This window comes from Chiloscyllium punctatum, chromosome 1, assembly GCF_047496795.1.
Source record: "Chiloscyllium punctatum isolate Juve2018m chromosome 1, sChiPun1.3, whole genome shotgun sequence".
NCBI classification, from domain to species: Eukaryota; Metazoa; Chordata; class Chondrichthyes; order Orectolobiformes; family Hemiscylliidae; genus Chiloscyllium; species Chiloscyllium punctatum.
In genome coordinates this window covers 179,857,073-179,879,268 of record NC_092739.1, presented here as the reverse complement: position 1 = coordinate 179,879,268, position 22,196 = coordinate 179,857,073, and the positions used below count along the sequence as shown (strand labels likewise).

Below are 22,196 nucleotides of genomic sequence, written 5' to 3'. Positions count from 1 at the left end.
AGTTCTGGGAATTACAGGAAGGATGCAATTTCTCTGGAGAGACTGCATTTACTGGAATGTTTACAGAGCTGGAGAATTTTAGATCCAATGTGAGATTGGAGAGCTCAGGGTTGTTTTCCTTGGAACAGAGAAGGCTAAGGGGTTACATGTTGAAGGTGTACAAAGTTGTGAGAGATTGAGTAAACAGGAGGAATCTATTTCCCTTGGCAGAGAGTTCAAAAACCAGGAGTCAGAGATTCAAGCTCAGTGGCCAAAGCATTAGAGAGGATGTGAGGACCTTTTTTTTAAACAGAGGGTGATGGGTGACTGTAATTTGCTGACTGTTGGTGTGGAAGCAGACACAAATTAATTCTTTTAAAACGTCCCTGGATCTTTTACCTTAAGTGCTGTAAGCTGCAGGTCCATGGACCTTGTGCAGGAAGATGGGATTAGGGAGGGCATCTGGGGGTCTTTGAGAAAGCGTGGACAAGATGGACTGAATGTTCCTTTCTGTGCTGTATCATTTCTCTGGTTGTCTGTTAGATTGGGTCTGTGGTGGGTGGTAAAGAAAAAACATACTTGACCTCATCCTTACCAATCTGCAGATATATCTGTCCATGACAGTATTGGTCAGAGTGACCACTGCACAGTCCTTGTAGAGATGAAGTACTGCCTTCACAATGAAAATATCCTCCATTGTGCAGTGTCGCTCTATCACCGTGCTAAATGGGACAGACATCGAATAGACCCAGCAACTCAAGACTGAGAACGCATGAGGTGCTGTTTTGCTGAAAAAAAAGCACACAACCTGCAGGCAGTCAATCCCATATCACATTTTATAAACTCCACTTTGGAAATAGAACCAGTCTGACTCAAGATTAGGATACAGACAGACTCTAACCTCACACCTTTCATGCTTTGTCTGAGCTGAGACGTCACCTTTTTAAATAAAACCTTAAGTCATCTTGAGAATGTGACTTAAAAGAAGTTCTGGGATTTACATATTAATTACCGAAACCTGCAATCCATTCTAAAAGATGAAAAGAATTAACAACAATCTAGGGATGTTCAATATGTCATTTTAATTGCATGACACTGTGATCTTTTGCTATAAATGGTGCCTTATGATCCTGTTCCACTAGCTACCCGATAAAGGAGCAGCACCCTGAAAGCTAGTGCTTCCAAATATAACCTGGTGTGGCATGATTTTTAACAGTAAATGATAGACAGAGCTAAGTCATCCCACAAATGATGGATCAGATTTAAGCTCTGCAGTCCTGCCACACCCAATCGTGAATGGTGGTGGAGGATTAAACAACTCACTCGAGGAGACAAATATCTCCATCCTCAATGATGGAATAAACCAGCACATCAGTGCAATCTTCACCCAGGAGTGCCAAGTGGACAATCCATCTCGGCCTCTTCCAGTGATCCCCAGCATCACAGATACCAGTCTTCAGCCAATGCAATTCACTCCACGTGAATCAAGAAACAGTTAGAGGCACTAGATACTGCAAAGGCTACGGGCCCTGACAACATTCTGGTAATAGTACTGAAGACCTGTGCTCCAGAACTTGATGCTCCCCTAGCCACGCTCTTCCAGTACAGTTATAACACTGACAATTACCCAAATATGTTCGAGACATAAAAAAGCAGGTCAACTCTAATGCGGCCAATTACTGCCTTGTCAGTCTACTTTTGATCATCAGTAAAGTGATGGAAGGTCTCATCAACAGTGCTATCAAGCAGCACCTGCTCAGCAATAACCTGCTCAGTGATGCCCAGTTTGGGTTCCACCAGGGTCACTCAGCTCCTGACCTCATTACAGCCTTGGGTCAAACATGGCCAAAAGAGCTGAATTCCAGAGGGGAGGGGAGAGTGGTTTCCTTGACATCAAGGCTGCATTCAACCGAGTGTGACATAATGGAGTCCTAGCAAAACTGGAATCAATGTGTTTTTTTCTTCTTTTTTACTGGTTGGAGTCTTACCTGTATTGTGTTTCAATCACCACATGGTACCTTATTAAGAAATCTCATACAAATACTGAAACAATTATTCAAATTTTATTGCAATTAGCAGCCAAAATAAGACCCCACAAGTAAGTAAGTTAAATCTCATGACTCGATTGGCTATTACCTGGTTAATGGTGGAATTTAGCTACGATTCCAACAAACAGAGCCTATATCTGATGTGTCCAGAGTTCAACCCTTGTGCAGTGCTTTTCAAAACTCTGCTACTGAGAATTCCTGGAGGTCAATTCTCACATCATTTTCTCTCTTACATCACGAATGATTGTTTAGATTCTTTCATCATAGTTGTTGACTACGCCTTTGAAAACATCTAGGTGGTCTTCTCATCAGAAGTAGCTTCCTTGTTCCTTGTTCTTTTGGGCATTATCTGGCCATGTAAAGACACAGTCTTCCTGCGATTAAGAGCAATCATTTGTCCTTGTTGCATAAAGCAGTTATCAAGCGGTTGTGTGCAACACCATTTTGTTCATGTAGCTTTGACTCTTTCTTCTCCCAGGTGTGGCTAAGTGCTTTCAATTCCTGTTGAACATGTCGCTTCACAGTTAATTCCAGACAGGCGTATTGCTGATTCTTTCAATCCGTGAACAGTTACTAAAGTTGTGAAGTTTATCTGATCACACCAGGCACCTGGCTGTTGGAGGTGGGTCATCCTAGCTCTGGGACATGTGATCACAGAAATTAGGAGCAGGAGAAGGCCATTTGGCCCCATGTGTCTGCTCCATAATTAAACAGGATTACGGCTGATCCTCTCTCATTTTCCTGTTTTCTCCCCATACCCTTTGATGGTGAAATTTATCTGTCTCTTTCTTCAATGCACGGACTTCACCAGTTTCCTCATTTCCTCTCCACTGACCTTATCCTGACCCAACCTCCCAACTCGGCACCACCCTCATGACCCGTCCTAGCTGTCCATCTTCCTTCCCCCCTATCTGCTCCACCCTCCTCTCCAACCTATCACCATTATCCCCACCTCCTTCTACCTACCGCACTCTGAACTACCTTCCCACCAGTCCATTAATCTCTCTACCCCCTTGGCTCACAAGCCTCAATCCTGATGAAGGGCTCTGGCCTGAAACGTCAATTCTCCTGCTCCTCGGATGCTGCCTGACCTGCTGTGCTTTTCCAACACCACACTCAAGACTCTGATCTCCAGCATCTGCACTCCTCACTTTCTCCGAGGTAATGTAGCATGGCCAATCCACCTAACCCTCACGTCTTTTAACTGTGGGAGGAAACCTCAGCAACCAGAGAAAACCCACGCAGACACGGGGAGAATGTACAAACTCCTCACAGATAGCCACCTGAGGGTGGAATCAAAGCCAGGTCTCTGGTGTTGTGAGGCAGCTATCACTAGCCACTGAGCCAATGTACTTAACACCATCCAGGACAAAGTAGTCCACTTAATTGGCACTGCATCCACTCCATTGATGCTCAGTAGCAGCAGTGTGTACTATCTACAAGATGCCCTGCAGAAATTCACCAAAGATCAGACAGCTCAACTCCCCCTCCCACTCCACCAAGGACATGCAGGTCCTTGGACTCCTCCATTGCCAGACCATAGCAACATGAGGAAGAGCGCCTCATCTTCCGCCTAGGAACCCTCCAACCACAAGGGATGAACTCAGATTTCTCCAGTTTCCTCATTTCCCCTCCCCCCACCTTGTCTCAGTCCCAACCCTCGAACTCAGCACCACCTTCCTAACCTGCAATCTTCTTCCTGACCTCTCCGCCCCCACCCCCTCTCCGGCCTATCACCCTCACCTTAACCTTCTTCCACCTATCGCATTCCCAACGCCCCTCCCCCAAGTCCCTCCTCCCTACCTTTTATCTTAGCCTGCTTGGCACACTCTCCTCATTCCTGAAGAAGGGCTCATGCCCGAAATGTCGACTCTCCTGCTCCTTGGATGCTGCCTGACCTGCTGCGCTTTTCGAGCAACACATTTTCAGCAAAGATCAGACAGCGCCTTCCAAGCCCACGACCACTTCCATCCAGAAGTACAAGGGCAGCTGATACATGGGAACACCACCTCCTCAAGTTCCCCTCCAAACCACTCACCATCCTGACTTCGAAATACATTGCCGTTCCTTCACTGTCGCTGGGTCAAAGTCCCGGAATTCCTTCCCTAAGGGCATTGTGGATCAACCCACAGCACATGGACTGCAGCGGTTCTTGAAGGCAGCTCACCCCCACCTTCTCAGGGGGCATCTAGGGACAGGCAATAAATGCTGGGCCCAGCCAGGGTTGCCAACGAATGAATAAAAAGCAGCAACACCTACGTCACTAAGTAAAACACTGCACAAGCGCCTTCACCAGTCTCTTTCCAAATACAGCAACGTCACAGTTAATGATTGACAAGCATTGCAGTGGTCAGTGTGATCCCAGAGCAGTGCGTCTGCTCCCTCCTTGTTGCCAGGGTCAAGGACATTACTGAGAGGAGTGGAATATGAATTGAATTGAATTCAATGTCATGTGTACTGAGGCACAGTGAAAACATTTGTCTTGCGAGCAGATCACAGAGTTAAGGAGCATAGATAAGTAAATAATAGGTAAACAGTGGCAAAAACAAAAACACAGGTACAGGCGAATATTAAGAGTTTGAGAGTCCATTCAGTATTCTAACAGCAGTAGGGTAGAAACTGTTTTGAAACCGGCTGGTGCATGTGTTCAGGCATCTGTACCTTCTCCCAGATGGGGGAGGTTGTAGAAAAACATTGCCAGGGTGGGATGGATCTTTGAGAATGCTGGCGGCCTTTCCTTGACAGTGGGCCTGGTAGATGGCTTCTATAGGGAGGTTGGCCTTTGCGATTGTCCGGGCCGAGTTCACCACTCTCTGTAACCATCTCCAATCTTGAATGGTACAGGTAGTGATACATCCAGACAGAATGCTCTCGATGACGCATCTATAAAGGTTGGCAAGGGTATTCGCCATCATGCCAAATTTCGTCAGCTGTCTGAGGAAGAAGAGACGTTGTTGGGCCTTTGTAACCAGTGCGTCCACATGAAGAGTCCAGGAAAGCTTGTTGTGGATGACCACTCCCAGGAGCTTGACACTCTCCATTTGTTCCACCTCTGTGCAGTTAATGTGTAGGGGGGGCATGAGTAACATCTCACCAAAAGTCAACAATGACTTCCTTGGTTTTGCCGGCATTGAGAGCTAGGTTGTTCTCAGTGCACCATTTTTCCAGGTCTTCCACCCCCTGTCTGTAGTCTGTTTCGTCGCCATCTGAGATTTGAGCAACTATGGTGGTGTCATCAGCAAACTTGTAAGTGGCATTAGTCTGGTATTTGGCGACACAGTCATGGGTACATAATGAGTATAGAAGGGGGCTGAGTATGCATTCCTGGCGTCTCCAGTGTTGAGTGTTAGTGAGGATGAAATATGTCCCCAATCTTCACTGATTGTGGCCTGTGAGGATCCAGTTGCAGAGAGTGGGGCTTGGTCCGAGATCACTAAGTTTAGTAATCGGTCTCAAGGGGATACTAGTGTTGAAGGCTGAACTGTAGTCAATGAGTAGGATTCTTACGTAGCTGTTCTTGGTTTCAAGATGTTCTAGGGAGGAGTGAAGGGCAAGTGATATGGCATCTGACGTGGAAATGTTAGTCCGATAGGCAAATTGGAGTGGGTCAAGAGTAGTGAGGAGGCTGGAGTTGATTAATGCCATGACCAGCCTTTCAAAGCACTTCGTGCCCACCGAGGTTAGGGCCACTGGGCAGTAATCATTGAGCCATGCTGCATGAGCCGCATTAGGCACAGGGATGATGTTGGCCATCTTGACACAGGCAGGGACAGTGGCCTCCTGCAGGGAGAGCTTGAAGATTTCCGAGATGATCTCTGCCAGTTGATCTGCACATGCCCTAAGTGCATGGCCTGGTATTCCGTCTAGTCCCATCACTTTCCTTGGATTCACATAAAGGAAAACTGGTCTGACCTCTGATGCAGTGACTGTTGGGATAGGTTCGTCAGGACCTGTCGGAATAGGTGTTACCTCTCCACTGAAATTCTGCTCAAAGTGAGCATAGAAGGCGTTGAGACAATCTGGGAAGGATGTGACATCGTTTGCTATCTTGCACTGTCTCTTTTTAGAACCTGTGATATCATTCAGTCCTTGCCATAGTCGCCGGGTGTCTGTCTGGGTCTCTCGTTTGGATCAGTATTGGTCCTTGGCTGTCCCAATGGCTCTGTGAAGGTCATACTTGGATTCCTTATATTTGAGTGGGTCTCCTGATCTGAAGGCCTCATGCCTGGTTTTTAGCAGGTTCTGTAAGTCTTGATTTATCCAGGGTTTCCTGTTGGGGAACACCCGGATTGACTTCCTCAGTGTGCAGTCCTCCACAAACTTGCTGATAAAGTCTGTGATGGTAGTGGCGCACTCATCCCAAGGTACCTGTGGACTGTTTGAACGTGGCCCAATCAGCTGAACATTTTACCGTGGGGAGGAGGGAAGGAGCTCGAGGTTAGGAGTTATGTAGAAATGACTAGCATATAGTGGGAATAGCCTGAGGGGATACAGACCCACTTTGCACGGGGTAGATAGAACGTAGAAATGAAGAACTTTCAGCACAGTGATATCTGGAAGACTCCCAGTGCCTCAAGGAAACAAGGAAATCAACAAGATAAAACAGGTGAATGTGTGGCTAGAGAGGGAGACATTGAAGGAAAAAAGTATTTCAGACCATGAAGACATTGAGATTACTTCAGGGAACAGGCAATTTGGCCCCTCAAGCCTGCTTAATCATTCTATAAGGCCATGGCTGATCACAACTTGCCATTAACTCCACTTTCCCATCTCATTCCCATTACCTTTAAACTCCCATGTTAGTCAAAAATCTAACTCAGCCTTGAATATACTCAATGACGCCCCCGCCCTGTTTTCTGGAGATCGGAATTCCAAAGACTAACATTTTGGAATTTCTCTCAGCAAGGAGATTTTCAGAGGTTTAAGAACCTCGGAACTCCTTACCACAGAGAGCTGTGGGGGGCACAGTCCTTGTGTAGATTTAAAGCCTGGATAGATTCTTGATCAGTCAGGGAAGAAGAGTCACTGGGGAAAGATAGGGAAGTGGACATGAGGAATATGGGATCAGCCATGATCCTACAGAATCGTGCAGCAGCCTGGAGGGGCTGAACAGTCTCCTCCTGTCCCTAATCATTATGGTCGTACACGATGGGGAGTGCTTTGGATGGGAACTGACAGACAGTGTATCTTCCATGTAACTGCTGACCTTGCCCTGCTCCAAACTCACAGGCAGCTGTCAGTTCCCATCATTCACTTCAAAACGTTTTTAAAACATTAGGTGCAAAAATAAATGGCTGAAAGTGCCATTTGTGGCTGGATTGCATGTTCTGGTTAGTGATCTCAGAAAACCTGAACGAAATGCAGATAATCTCGAGGCTTATTTAGTGCTTTTAAACTTTTATTTACATTGTGCTTCTGAGAAACTATCACTCCATTAATGATTTATTTGTAAAAAAAAAATATTGTTGGCCATCACATTTATAAGAGGTATAGTTAGTAAGTTTGAGGATGACACTAAAATTGGAGGTGTAGTGGACAGCGAAGAGGATTATCTCAGACTACGACAGGATCTGGACCAGATGGGCCAATGGGCTGAGAAGTGGCAGATGGAGTTTAATTCAGATAAATGTGAGTTGCTGCATTTTGGGAAAGCAAATCTTAGCAGGACTTAGACACTTAATGGTAAGGTCCTAGGGAGTGTTGCTAAACAAAGAGACTTTGGAGTGCAGGTTCATAGCTCCTTGAAAGTGGAGTCTCAGGTAGATTGGATAGTGAATAAGGCGTTTGGTATGCTTTCCTTTATTGGTCAGAGTATTGAGTACAGGAGTTGGGAAGTCATGTTGTGGCTGTACAGGACATTGGTTAGGCCACTGTTGGAACACTGCGTGCAATTCTGGTCTCCTTCCGATCGGAAAGAAGCTGTGAAGCTTGAAAGGGTTCAGAAAAGATTTACAATGATGTTGCCAGGTTAAAGATTTGAGCTCTCGGGAGAGGCTGAACAGGCTGGGGCTGTTTTCCCTGGAGCATTGGAGGCCGAGGGGTGACCTTATAAAGGATTATAAAATCATGAGGGGCATGGATAGGATAAATAGACAGTCTTTTCCCTGGGGTGGGGAGAATCCAGAATTAGGGGACATAGGTTTAAGGTGAGAGGGGAAAGATACAAAAGAGACCTAAGGGGCAACTTTTTCACACAGAGGGTGGTACGTGTATGGAATGAGCTGTCAGAGGATGTGGTGGAGGCTGGTACAATTGTAACATTTAAGAGGAATTTGGATGGGTATGTGAATAGGAAGTGTTTGGAGGGATTTGGGCCGGGTGCTGGCAGGTGAGACTAGATTGGGTTGGGATATCTGGTCGGCATGGACAGGTTGGACCGAAGGGTCTGTTTCCCTGCTATATATCTCTTTGACTCTATTTCATTGATACATCTGTCAGTACATTCACTTTACAGTGAAAGGCACTTCCATAAAAATCCATTAGCGTGTCTCTGGCTGGTTTCTCATTATTATCAATAATTTAGTAACACCATTGCAATTTGTAAGATTTATTTATTTTTGTGGAAGTTTAAACAATGGCTTTCATATGATTGACCACTGTTCAAGATGGCAGAGATTTGTGGCGTGGGCGTGCAAACAGCAGTGTGTATGTGTGCACGTGCGCACACAAGTTTTGTTCATCTTTCATGGGCATTAGTATCCTGCATTTATTGACCATCCCTAACTGGCCTTCCAAGTGAGTGACGTACTAGGCCATTTCAAAGGCAGAAAAGTGTCAATCGCATTGTTGTGGGTATGGAGTCACGTGTAAGACAGACTAAGTAAGGAGCAGATTTCCTTCCTTAAAGGACATTAGTCTTTGGTCTTTACAAAAATCACTAATGAGGTCACTATTACTGATGTAGCTTTCAATTCGATGTTTTATTTACTAAATTCACACATTCACGGGTTAGCCGGAGCCTCTCGGTTACTAGGACCAGTGACATTACCACAACACTATTACCTCCCTGTGTGTGTGTATACGTGTGTGTGTGTGTCTCTACATGTGTGTGTGTGTATACGTGTGTGTGTGTATACGTGTGTATGTGTATGTATACGTGTGTGTGTGTGTATATGTGCACGTGTGAGAGAGACAGAGAGCACAAGAGAGAGCAGGAGTCTCTGAGTCTGTGTGTGTGCGAGAGAGAGAGAGAGAGAGAGAGAGCACAAGAGAGGGTGACAGAGTCTTTGAGAGTGTGTGTGTGTGTGTGTGTGTGTGTGCGTGTGTAAGAGAGAGCACAAGAGTCCAAGAGAGTGACAGAGAGCACAAGAGAGGGCGAGGGGATCTCTGAGTGTGTGTGAGAGTGTGGGTGTGTATACCTCTAAGGTTGCTTGTGTCTCTGTAGAAAGCTCTTCATACTATTCAGATCTTCTCTCTATCATAGGCTCATTCAAATCCACACTCTGAGGACTGTCACATGACAGCAGTGCTTAGCATATGCCGGTTTAACCAGTCCCCTTACACATCACTCCCAGACGATTTGCAAATCAAACTTACTGCGTTTTGCATTTGTCACAAACCGGTCATAGTGACGGCGATGGATATTGTGACAGTGTCTTATATCGAGGGAGGTCAGCTGGTTTTCTGTTGTCATCAGGAGCTGGACAGTGACAGGTGACACACAGCTTTGGGACAGACACAGCTCCGCTAACTGCACCAGAGAGGAAGGCTGCTCCAGAACCTTCTGGAAAAGCCTGTCCAGATTCAGGTGGATGTTGATGAGGGATAGCTTCTCCAGCCTCGGTGACCCCTGCAGAGCGGAGATCATGGCTGTTCCCAGGGAGAGCTGGAAACTGCGAGGCATCGGGGTGGAATCGAAAAGCCGCAAACTGAAATCCTTTAAGTGGGGAAAATGCCAGTTTACGGGAAGCAAAAAGCTCTCATTCGGCTGCTGGTCATCGTCTTCACCATCACTGTCCTCGTTTACCAGGGCGGAGCTACAGTTCTGTGGAGGAGGATGCAGTAGAGCCTGGAAGACACGGAGACTGGGACAGAGTTCCAGGATACGGCCGACAGAAGTTTCTAGATGGTAGTGGAAGTTCTGAAGGGAAAGAAAGTGGAGACGACAGCCCAGGCAGGAGAAAATCGGGATCATCTCACTCAAAGTCCTCTTGGCGTCGCCAGTGCAGTCCACAGTGAGGTGGGTTAACTGTTTCCAGGAATTAAAGCACTGCAGGTCCCTTATCTCATCGTCCAGGGAAACTCTGGCTTCGACAACCTCTCTGCAGATGGTTGTCATGATGGAGAGGTCTTGCCCTGGACCTACTTCCAACTGTCTGAGACTGAGCGCTGTCCGTGAGGGGCCATCTCCTGGTGTCACTCTGAGGCCTAAGGCCTTCTCCAGACAGGGGAAGCCTTGGCTGTGCAGAAATTGCTGGCCTTTCCCAAAGAGGCGCCTGTGGATCAGAGTTAGTGCTTCCGCGAGGAAAGTGGGAGAGATGTACTCTAACCTGGGGAGAGCTAGCAGGAGAAAGGCCACAATAGTCACCTGCTGCTCAGTGGAGTCCAGACAGAGCTGAATGCCCTCAGTCAGGAGCTTGCCCAGCTGCAGGGGGTTAAACGCTGCCCGGCTCTGATCATACACCAAGTGCAGCAACGCCAAGAAGGTCACTGCTTTACACATCGAGACATCTAGCTCTCTCAGCTCCTTGCAAGTACATCCAATAGCTGACAGCACCTGGAGATTACACTGGGTACCTGACAGAGTCAGCTTACGGAGGCGTGGCAGACACTCGATCAGATCCACCAGGAGAGATGACTGGATCCTGCTGCATCCATGTAAATCGAGAGAAGTTAGACCCTGAGGGATGGAGAAAACACCAGACTGTCTACAGATCAAATTCATATAGACATCTATATTCAAACAGCACACACGAGACTTTCACCAATGGTTGAATACCATATCACCCACTTCCTCATTCAAACCCTGACTCCATCTCCCATGTTCCCACTCTCCTATTCCCACATTCCCAACCCCAACTCCGTCCCCATGCTTCCACTGTTCCATCTCCCTCATTCCCAACCCCCATCCCAACACCGTCATTTCCACCATGGCCTAGTGATATTATCACAAGGTGATTAATCCAGACACCCAGGGCAGCTATGGGGACCCAAGTTCGAAGCCCACCACAACAGAGGATAGAATTTGAATTCAATAAATATCTGGAATTAAGAGACGAGTGACGACCATGAAACCATAGTCGATTGTGGGGGGTCAAATTCATCTGGTTCACTAATGTCCTTTAGGGAAGGAAATGTACCTGGTCTGGCCTTCGTGTGACTCCAGACCAATGTGGTTGCTGAGTAAGGAATGCTGGCCTAGCCAGCAACACCCACATCCCATAAACAGGAAGAAAAGCCCACTCCCAACCTTCATATTCCCACCTGATCTCAGTATCATGATTCCCAGTCTCCCATTTCTCACACTCATCATTCCCACACTCCCAAGTGGACTCCCTTACACAGATGGTCTGTTGGTTTTTATTGCAAGGGGATTGGAGTGTAGGAATAAAGTGTTCCTGCTTCAAAGGTACAACATTTTGGTGAGACCACACACTTGGAGGACTGTGCTTCTCCAAATTTAACAAAGAATATTGGTAACGGATAAAGGCTCACTACACTGGTCCCTGGAAGTGGGGAGGCTAACTAAACTATGAAATTCTCCAAAGTTTAGAAGAATGAGAGGCAATGTCATTGAAACACCAGCATTTATTGCCTGTCCCTAGTTGCCCCTTGAGAAGGTGGGGGTGAGCTGCCTTCAAGAACTGCTGCAGTCCATGTGCTGTAGCTTGATCCACAATGTCCTTAGGGAGGGAATTCCAGGATTGTGACCCAGTGACAGTGAAGACACAGCAATATATTACCAAGTCAAGATGGCGAGTGGTTTGGAGGGGGACTTGTAGGTGATGATGTTCTCCTGTATCTGCTGCCCTCGTCCTTCTCAATGGAAGTGGGTGTGGGTTTGGAAAGTGTCTCTGGTGTGCCGTGCATCTTGCAGATAGTACACACTGCAGCTATTGAGCATTGGTGGTGGAGGGAGTGGATGTTTCTGAATGTGGTATCAATCAAGCGGGCTGCTTTGGCCTGGATGGTGCAAGCTCCCTGAGTGTTGTTGGAGCTGCCCCCATCCAGGCAACTGGGGAATATTCCATCATATTCCTGACTTGTGCCTTGGAGATGATGGACAGGCTTTGGGGAGTCAGGAGGTGAGTAACTCATTGCAGTATTCCTAACCTCTGACCTGCTCTTGTAGCTACTGTGTTTATGTTGCAGGTCAGTAGTAACCCACAGGATGTTAATGTGGAGGGGAAGTCAGTGATGCTAACCCCTCTGAATGTCATGTGGCAATGATTAGATTTTCTCTGGTTGAAGATGGTAATTGTCTGACCATCATGTGGCACAAATATTACTCACCATTTTGTTAGTCCAAGCCTGGATATTGTCCAAGTCTTGTGCTTTTGGCCATGGAATGCTCTAGTAGGAGTGTCATCTTCGGTGAACATCTCCACTTTGACCTTATAGTGGTGGGATGGTCATTGATGAAGCAGCAGTCAACCACCAGCATTTTCAGGTTCACGTCCTTTTTATTCAGAAATTGCTGGAGAAACTCAGCAGGCGTGGTGGCATCTGTTAATGCTTCAGGTCCAGTACCCTTTCTCCTCTGAAGAAGAATCTTGTACTCAAAATATTGACTCTGCTTTCACTCCACAGATGCTGTCAAACCTGCTGAGTTTCTGTTTTCAGATTTCCTGCATCCATAGTTCTTTGTCGCTTTTTTTTCTTTTAAAAAGGGTCTGTTTTAATCCATCAGCTTCAATGTTGCTGGCAGGTCTGTTACGTGGGACTTCAGCTAAAACCACCTGGAAGTATGTGTACATTACATCGACAGAATTCCCTCCCCAACCCTCTGTCACTTCATATCTGTGCTTGGTTTTCCTGAACTCATCCATATTTATGTGTAAGTCAGTTCATGATGTTCTGAAGTTTTGTTCCTCAGAGCTTCCCCACCACTGAGGTTAAATCAAACTAGGAGAAGGAAATGGCACCTCACTCAGGTGTGAACCACAGATGAGCAAGCACTGTGATTAGTTTCTGGACAAAACCTGCAGTCACAGAGTCATAGAGATGTACAGTACCAGCTTCCACCGCTTCCTCTGGCAGCTCATTCCATACGCGTACCACCCTCTGTGTGAAAATGTTGCCCCTTAGGTCTCTTTTATATCTTTCCCCTCTCACTCTCAAACTACGTTGTCTAATACCGGACTCCCCGACCCCAGGGAAAAGACTTTGCTTATTTACCCTATCCATGCCCCTCATGATTTTATAATCCTCTGTAAAGTCACCCCTCAGCCTCTGACGCTCGAGGGAAAACAGCCCCAGCCTGTTCAGCCTCTCCCTATAGCTCAAATCCTCCAACCCTGGCAACATCCTTGTAAATCTTTTCTGAACCCTTTCATGTTTCACAACATTTTTCCTGTAACAGGGAGACCAGAATTGCACGCAGTACAACTGCAACAGGACCTCCCAACTCCAATACTTAATGCAGTCGCGTGTACCTGTGTTTTTATTTTTGCTGCTGTTTACCTATTATTTACTTATCTATGTTTTGTAACTCTGTGATCTGCCTGTATTGCTCGCAAGACAAGGCTTTTCACTTTGCCTCGGTCCGCGTGACTAATGCAGTCCAATTCACCTGACTAGTAAAGGCAAGCATACAAAATGCCTTATTCACCACCCTGTTTACCTGCAACTCCACTTTCAGGGAGTTATTCACCTGCACACCTAGATCTTTTTAGTTTGGTAACACTTGCCAGGGCCTCACCATTAACTGGACAAGTCTTACCTCATTTGACTTTTTAAAATGCAGCACCTCATATTTATCTAAACCATTGGCCCATCTGATCAAGGTCCCACTGTAATCTGAGACAGGCTTCTTCATTGTCCACTACGCCACTCATTTTGGTGTCAGCTGCAAACTTACTAACACAGTACTGGTCTAGTAAACCTTCTGTGAACTGCCCCCAAAACATCCTTTCATAAGTACAGTGACCAGTCCTGTAGAATCAACAAACTTTACAGTATAGAAGGAGGCCATTCCGCTCATAGTATCTGTACCGGCTCCCAAAAGAGCTACCCAGCTAGTCCCACTCTCCAGCCCTGTCTCTGTAACCCTCTAACTTCATCCCTTTCAATTATATATCCAGCTCTCTTTTGGAACCTCCGATAGAATCTGCCTCCCCCACTCTCCTAGGTAGCACATTCCAAATCCTAACAACTCTCTGCGTAGTTTCTCCTTATCGCTTTCCTAACTCTCTTGCTGACAATGTTGAAACAGTGAGCTCTAATTACTGACATACCAATTAGTGGAAACAGCATATCTTTCTTTACCCTATTAAAATTGTTCATAATTTTGAACACGTCACAAAGATCATCTCTTAATCTTCTCTGCTCCAAGAAGAATAAGCCCAATCTCTCTCATCTTTCCTTTTGTCTAAAACCTCACATTCCTGGTATCACTCTTGTAAATCTCCTTTGCACTGTCTTCATGGCTTTAACATCCTTCCTTATACAAGGTGCCCAGAACTGAACACAATACTCCAAATGTGATCTGAACAATGACTTGTGGAGGTATAGCAACTCTTCCTTTCTTTTATACTGTATGTCTCTATTTGTAAACCCAAGGATCTCAGAGCAGGACTTAGACACTTAATGGTAAGGTCCTGGGGAGTGTTGCTGAACTGACAGACCATGGAGTGTAAATTCATAGATGCTTAAAAGTGGAGTCGCAGGTAGATAGGACAGTGAAGAAGGCATTTGGTATGCTTTCCTTTATTGGTCAGAGTATTGAGTACAGGAGTTGGGAGGTCATGTTGCGGCTGTACAGGACATTGGTTCAGCCACTGTTGGGATATTGCGTGCAATTCTGGTCTCCTTCCTATTGGAAAGATGTTGTGAAACTTGAAAGGTTCAGAAAATATTTACAAAGATATTGGCAGAGTTGGAGGGTTTGAACTATAGGGAGAGGGTGAATTGGCAGGGGCTGTTTTCCCTGGAGTGTTGGAGGCTGAGGGGTGACCTTATAGACAAGATCTTTTCCCTGGGGTGGGGTGTCTAGAACTATCAGTCATAGGTTTAGGGTGATAGGGGAAAGATTTAAAAGGGACCTAAGGGGTAACATTTTTACGCAGAGGGTGGCATGTGTATGGAATGAGCTGCCAGAGGAAGTGGTGGAGGCTGGTACAATTACAGCATTTAAAAGTCATCTGGATAGGTATATGAATAGGAAGGGTTTAGAGGGATATGGGCCAAATGCTAGCAAATGGGACTAGATCAGGTTAGGATATCTGGTCGGAGAAAGTGAGGACTGCAGATGCTGGGGATCAGAGCTGAAAAATGTGTTGCTGGAAAAGCGCAGCAGGTCAGGCAGCATCCAAGGAGCAGGGGAATCGACGTTTCGGGCATAAGCCTAAAGAAGGGCTTATGCCTAAAACGTCGATTCTCCTGTTCCTTGGATGCTGCCTGACCTGCTGTGCTTTTCCAGCAACACATTTTTCAGCTAGGATATCTGGTCAGCATCGATGAGTTGGACTGAAGGGTCTGGTTCCATGCTGCCATCCAGACTCTATTAGCCTTTGTAACAATTGTTTCAACTCGCCTGGCAACCTTCAGAGAAATATACGCATGAACCCCAAGGTCCCTCTGCTCCTGTACCCTTCTCAAAGTTGTACCATTAAGCCTGTACTGTCGATCCATGATTTGTCCTCAGTTCCTTCATTGAGATTCATCTGCCAGGTGTCTGTCCATTTGGCCAACTTGTCAATTTCTCTCTGAAGTCACTCAGCCTCATCCTCACAATTCACGACTCGCTTTAGCTTAACATCATCTGCAATTTAGAGCTTTTGCCATCATCCATCTCCAAATCACTAATTAAATCAGAAAAAAGCATCACTTTCATCTTGTCTCCAGTCTGAGACTTGCCCATCTACACCTATTCTCTGTTTTCTGTCTTTTAGCTAACTTTGAATCCATGCTGCCAAAGGCTCAGCAAAGAACAAAGAACAAAGAAAAATTACAGCACAGGAACAGGCCCTTTGGCCCTCCAAGGCTGCGCCGATCCAGATCCTCGATCTAAACCTGCCGCCTATTTTCTAAGGATCTGTATTCCTTTGCTCCCTGCCCATTCATGTATCTGTCTAGATACACCTTAAATGACCCCATCGTTCCCACCCTACCACCTCCACTGGCAACGCATTCCAGGCACCAACCATCCTCTGAGTAAAGAACTTTCCACGGATATCTCCCTTAAACTTTTCCCCTTTCACTTTGAACTCGTGACCCCTAATAATTGAGTCTCCTACTCTGGGAAAAGCTTCTTGCTATTCACTCTGCCTACACCTCTCGTGATTTTGTAGGCCTCAGTCAGGTCCCCCTCAACCTCCTTCTTTCCAATGAAAATAATCCTAATTTACTCAACCTCTCCTCACGCTCCATACTAGGCAACATCCTGGTGAACCTCCTCTGGCACCCTCTCCAAAGCATCCACATCCTTTTGGCAATGTGGTGACCAGAACTGTACGCAGTATTCCAAACGTGGTCGAACCAAAGTCTTAGACAACTGTAACGTGACCTTCCAACTCCTGTACTCAATACCCCGTCCGATGAAGGAAAGCATGCCATATGCCTTCTTGACCCCTTGATTGACCTGTGTTACCACCTTCAGGGAACAAAGGACCTGAACACCCAGGATCTCTCTGTACATCAGTTTTCCCCATGGACTTTTCCATTTACTGGATAATTCGCTCTGGAATTGGATCTTCCAAAATGCATCACCTCACATTCGCCTGGAGTGAACTCCATCTGCCATTTCTCAGCCCAACTCTCCATTTCTCTCGATATTCTGGCTGTATTCTGACAGTCCCCTTCACTATCTGCTACTCCACCCGATCTTTGTGTCATCTGCAAATTTGTTAACCAGACTACCTTTACCTTCCTCCAGATCATTTATGTATATCACAAACAACAGTGATCCCAGCGCAGATCCCTGTGGAACATCACTGGGCACAGGTCTCCATTTTGAGAAACTCCATTCCATTACTACTCGCTGTCTCCTGCTGTCCAGCCAGGTCTCTATCCAGCAAGTTACTACACCCTGGACTCCATGTGACTTCACTTTCTCCAACAGCCTATCCATGGGGAACCTTCTCAAACACCTTACTAAAGTCCAGCTTTGTCTGTCTTCAGTAGCCTAGACTTTATGCCTGCTTCCTTTTTCCTCTTTAGAGTCATAGAGTCATAGAGATGTACAACATGGAAGCAGACCCCTTCAGTCCATGCCGACCAGATAACCCAACCCCAATCTAGTCCCGCCTGCCAGCACCCTTCCTAATCATATACCCATCCAAATGCCTCTCAAATGTTGCAATTGTACCAGCCTCCACCACTTCCCTCTGGCAGTTCATTCCATACACGTACCACCCTCTGTGTGAAAAAGTTACCCTTAGGTCCCTTTGATATCTTTCCCCTCTCAATCTAAACCTATGCCCTCTAGTTCTGGACTCCCCGACCCCAGGGAAAAGACTTTGCTATTTACCCTATTCCATGCCCCTCATAATTTTGTAAACCTCTATAAGGTCACCCTTCAGCCTCTGACACTCCAGGGAAAACAGCCCCAGCCTATTCAGCCTCTCCCTGTAGCTCAGATCCTCCAAACCTGGCAACATCCTTGTAAATCTTTTCTGAACCCTTTCAAGTTTCACAACATCCTTCCGATAGGAAGGAGACCAGAATTGTACACAATATTCCAACAGTGGCCTAACTAATGTCCTGTACAGCTGCAACATGACCTCCCAACTCCTATACTCAATACTCTGACCAATAAAGGAAAGCATACCAAACACCACCTTCACTATCCTATCTACCTGCGACTCCACTTTCAAGGAGCTATGAACCTGCACTCCAAGGTCTCTTTGTTCAGCAACACTCCCTAGGACCTTACCATTAAGTGTGTAAGGCCTGCTAAGATTTGCTTTCCCCAAAATGCAGCACCTCACATTTATCTGAATTAAACTCCATCTGCCACTTCTCAGCCCATTGGCCCATCTGGTCAAGATCCTGTTGTAATCTGAGGTAACCCTCTTCGCTGTCCACTACAACTTCAATTTTGGTGTCACCTGCAAACTTACTAACTGTAACCTCTTATGCTCGCATCCAAATCATTTATTTCTTAGCTAGTCTCAGAACTTCACCTGCCATCCATGGTTCCCTAATCTTGCCATTTCTATCCCTCATTTTCACAGGAACATATCTCTCCTGAACTCGAATCGACCTCTCTTTAAAAGCCTCCCACATATTGAATGTGGATCCATTAATCCGAAACATTTCTAACTTGCTAACCAACCTGTGATGTGCCAGGTGGCACAGAGCTGTACACAGTACTCCAGATGTGGTCTCACCAATTCCCTGGAAACACCCTGCTCTTGTATTCAGGTAGTGTGTGTGTACTTCGAGATAAATGGGTACCTGGGGGAGAGGTTTGAGACTGAATCTATCTGAGAGGACGGGGTTATTGCTGTGACATGAATCATCATAGAGTTGTGGTACCTGACAGCGAGCATGAATGATTTGGCCAATGGCGTTACTGACCAACCCAGAACAGCTTCTCAGATTCAGCTCAACCAGGTGCGGCACCAAGAGAAGGTGTAGGTAGGCTCGGCTCAGACGGTGTGTCTCACCCAGTAACCGCAGCAGATCCTGAACCAGACTCGACGCTGAAGGGCAAAGGAAGAACAATATGAAACAAGCCCAGCAAGCAGACAAAACAGACTGATGGACATGGCAGTGAGAGTAAAATACAGGACCGGCTCTGGGAAAGGGGTGGACTGGGATAACGCCATCGGGTATATGTTCTTCTCTATATAAACTCCCCTGAACTCCTTGATTAGATTCCAGCATGCAACTCACTCCTGGATATACGTAAACCATTCTGAATCCCTCAATTAGATTCCAGTCTATGACACACTCCCAGATATCATTTACTTTTATAGTATAACTGGGCGGCACACTGCTGTCTCACAGTGCCAGGGGACCTGGGTTCGATTCCTGCCTCGGGTGACTGTCTGGGTGGAGTTTGCACATTCTCCCAGTGTCTGCGTGGGTTTCCTCCGGGTGCTCCGGTTTCCTCCCTCAGTCCAAAGATGTGCAGTTCTGGTGATTTGGTCATGCTAAATTGCCCCATAGTGTTAGGTGCGTTAGTCAGGGGGTAAATGTAGGGTAGGAGAATGGGTCTGGGTGGGTTACTCTTCAGAGGGTTGGTGTGGACTTGTTGGGCCAAATGGCCTGTTTCCATACTGTAGGGAATCCAATCATAATCCATCCTAAACCCATCGGCTAGATTCCAACCTGTAACACATTCCCAGATATCTGGTGTTCTGTAATATAATCCATCCATAAAACATCGACTAGTTCCAGTCTGGAACACACTCCTAGCTATCTGTTATTAGATATTATCCGTTGATTAGATTCTAGTCTACACACACTCCTAAATATCATTATTTTATGCATAATCCATCCTAGACACCCCTCCCCCATAATTAGATTCCAGTCTATAACAGACACCTAGGTATCTGTTATTCTAAACCCTCGATTAGATTCCAGTCTGTACCTGCTATTCTATAAACAAAGCTCCTGATAGATGGAGCAATGAGTGGATAAAGATTACAGACCTATCAACCCATTCTGTCAAGATGCACTTACCAAGGTCATTGAATGGCCCAATGATGTAGAGGAAATCATACTGGGTCAGATAGTTATCTGTGTAATCCTTGGCCCACACTTCCTTCATGTTCGCTGCCACGTTACACAGACATAAACGTTTTAGTGTCTGCACCTTCTGCCTCCTCGGCATTCCCCAGGCAACTGGAGTAGATCCTGGTTCAGAGAGGGTTAGTGAGAGGCAGTGGGGTATAAACAGAGGGAGACTGGCCTGTGGGAAACATGAACAAAATTAAGATAATGTATATCACCAAAATAAACCAAACACTGTCGAGATACCATAAATTGAAAATAGAATCAGAAGATGCCAGAGTTTGTGTTCCAGTTAATGACCCTCGATGAGATTCCTCATGACCTACCAACACTCACCACTGAGCACTGTGAAGAGCAGAAATCTTTGGATTGGACTGAGTCGGTTATACAAATTCCACACACTCAGAATTAGTATCAGCAGTAAACCTCTCTCACTGCCCTGACTTTTTGCACGTAATCTGTTCTGCTCCATATTTGATGGTGACATCAAGTGTAGCAGTAAGGAAGTTAAAATATCAACCCTTTAATAAAATTCTAGTTCCACCTCAAATGGAGTACTGCATCCAGTTTTGTGAACTAGATGTGAGGAAGGAGGTGAAAGATAACGGGGAGAGAGAGAGAGAGGGTGGGGTGATGGCGGGGTGAGTTCCCAGAGTGGTTTTAGGGGTGAGGAGGCGATGAGTAGCTGTTGGTTCCCCCAGAGAAGGGGAAGGGAAATATGTCTGGGGGGGGGGGGGGGGGGGGGGCGACAGCATGCATCAAAGTCATCCCCCCAGCTCGCTCTCCCCATGCTCCTCCTCATTCCCTCTCCCTCCCACTCCCAAACTTGCCCCCACTCACACTCTCCCCTCCCTCTCTTTCTCACTCTCACTCCCCCTTCCTCTCTCCTACTCCCTCCCACTCTCCTGCCCGCTCTCCCTCCCACTCCCCCCTCTCTCTCCCCCTCCCCCTCCCTCTCTCTCCCCCCCTCCCCCTCCCTCTCTCTCCCCCTCCCTCTCTCTCCCCCTCCCCCTCCCTCTCTCTCCCCCTCCCCCTCCCCCTCCCTCTCTCTCCACTCTCTCTCTCTCCCCCTCCCCCTCCCTCTCTCTCCCCCCTCCCCCCTCCCTCTCTCTCCCACTCTCTACCCCCCTCCCCCCTCTCTCACCCTCTCCCCCACTCTCTCACACCTCTTCCCCTCTCTCTCCCCCTTCCCACCTCTCTCCCTCTTTCTCTCCCCACCTTGCTCTCCCACTCTCTCCCCCCCTCCCTCTCTCCCCTCCCCCCCCTCTCTCCCCTCCCCCCCCCCCTCTCTCCCCTCCCCCCTCTCCCTGTCTCTCTCTCTCCCTCCCTCCCCCCTCTCACCCGTTCCCCTCTCTCTCCCCCCTCATCTCCCTCCCTCCCCCCTCCCCCCTCTCTCCCCCCTCCCCCCTCCCCCCCTCTCTCCCCCCCCTCTCTCCCCTCCCCCCCCTCTCCCTGTCTCTCTCTCTCCCTCCCCTCCCTCCCCCCTCTCACCCGTTCCCCTCTCTCTCCCCCCTCATCTCCCCCCCACCCCCTCCCCCCTCATCACCCCCCCCACCCCCTCCCCCCTCATCCCCTCCCCCCTCATTCCCCTCCCCCCTCATCCCCCTCTCCCCCTCCCCCTCCAACCCCCCCTCCCCCCTCTCCCCTCCCCTCCCCCCTCTCCCCTCCCCTCCCCCCTCTCCCCTCCCCCCCTCTCCCCTCCCCCCTCTCCCCTCTCCCCTCTCCCCTCATCCCCCTCTCCCCTCCCCCTTCCCCCTTCCCCTTCCCTTCCCCCTCTCCCTCCCCCATCCAACCCCCCTCCCCAGGCCGATCCTCACCGATCGGACTCTCTTTCCCCGAAGCTCCGGCGGATGAACACCCGGAATCGCTGTCGGCTCCCGATCCCGGAAGATCCCGGAGCTGGAGCTGGAGGTGGGGCACCCAGAGAACCCACACCCCCCGGGGGGGGGCACCCAGAGAACCCACACCCCCCCGGGGGGGGGGGCACCCAGAGAACCCACACCCCCCGGGGGGGGGCACCCACAGAGAACCCACACCCCCCGGGGAGGGGGCACCCAGAGAACCCACACCCCCCCGGGGGGGGGCACCCAGAGAACCCACACCCCCCGGGGGGGGGCACCCACAGAGAACCCACACCCCCCCGGGGGGGGAGGGGCACCCAGAGAACCCACACCCCCCGGGGGGGGCACCCAGAGAACCCACACCCCCCGCCCACCCCCCGGGGGGGGGCACCCAGAGAACCCACACCCCCGGGGAGGGGGCACCCAGAGAACCCACACCCCCCCGGGGGAGGGGGGCACCCAGAGAAACCCACACCCCCCCGGGGGG

At 48.0% G+C, this 22,196-nt stretch overlaps 1 protein-coding gene across 3 annotated transcripts; it reads right to left on the bottom strand.

Annotated features, from left to right (window-relative positions):
• Positions 1-8,928: 8,928 nt before the first annotated feature.
• Positions 8,929-21,996, bottom strand: LOC140481952 (uncharacterized). 3 transcript variants are annotated; one of them, XM_072578715.1, is made up of 4 exons: positions 21,686-21,996; positions 19,818-20,046; positions 18,666-18,832; positions 8,929-10,866 (listed from the first exon to the last, which is right to left on the bottom strand). In XM_072578715.1, the coding sequence occupies exons 2-4, from the start codon at positions 19,966-19,968 to the stop codon at positions 9,532-9,534; spliced, it is 1,653 nt and encodes a 550-aa protein (XP_072434816.1). In that variant the 5' UTR covers positions 19,969-20,046; positions 21,686-21,996; the 3' UTR covers positions 8,929-9,531. The 3 variants fall into 3 exon arrangements, with proteins under 3 accessions (XP_072434816.1, XP_072434835.1, XP_072434826.1); XM_072578734.1 differs by lacking the exon at positions 21,686-21,996 and adding an exon at positions 20,195-20,554; XM_072578725.1 differs by lacking the exon at positions 21,686-21,996 and adding an exon at positions 20,205-20,554.
• Between the last annotated feature and the right edge of the window lie 200 nt (positions 21,997-22,196).

What these genes read in the sequence shown, in the direction of transcription:
- LOC140481952 (XM_072578715.1), bottom strand. Translation starts at nt 19,968, where the DNA reads ATGCCGAGGAGGCAGAAGGTGCAGACACTAAAACGTTTATGTCTGTGT. An exon ending in TGGGCCATTCAATGACCTTG is followed by an intron (nt 18,833 to 19,817) that starts GTAAGTGCATCT and finishes TTTGCCCTTCAG; the next exon opens with CGTCGAGTCTGGTTCAGGAT. An exon ending in TCATTCATGCTCGCTGTCAG is followed by an intron (nt 10,867 to 18,665) that starts GTACCACAACTC and finishes TCCATCCCTCAG; the next exon opens with GGTCTAACTTCTCTCGATTT.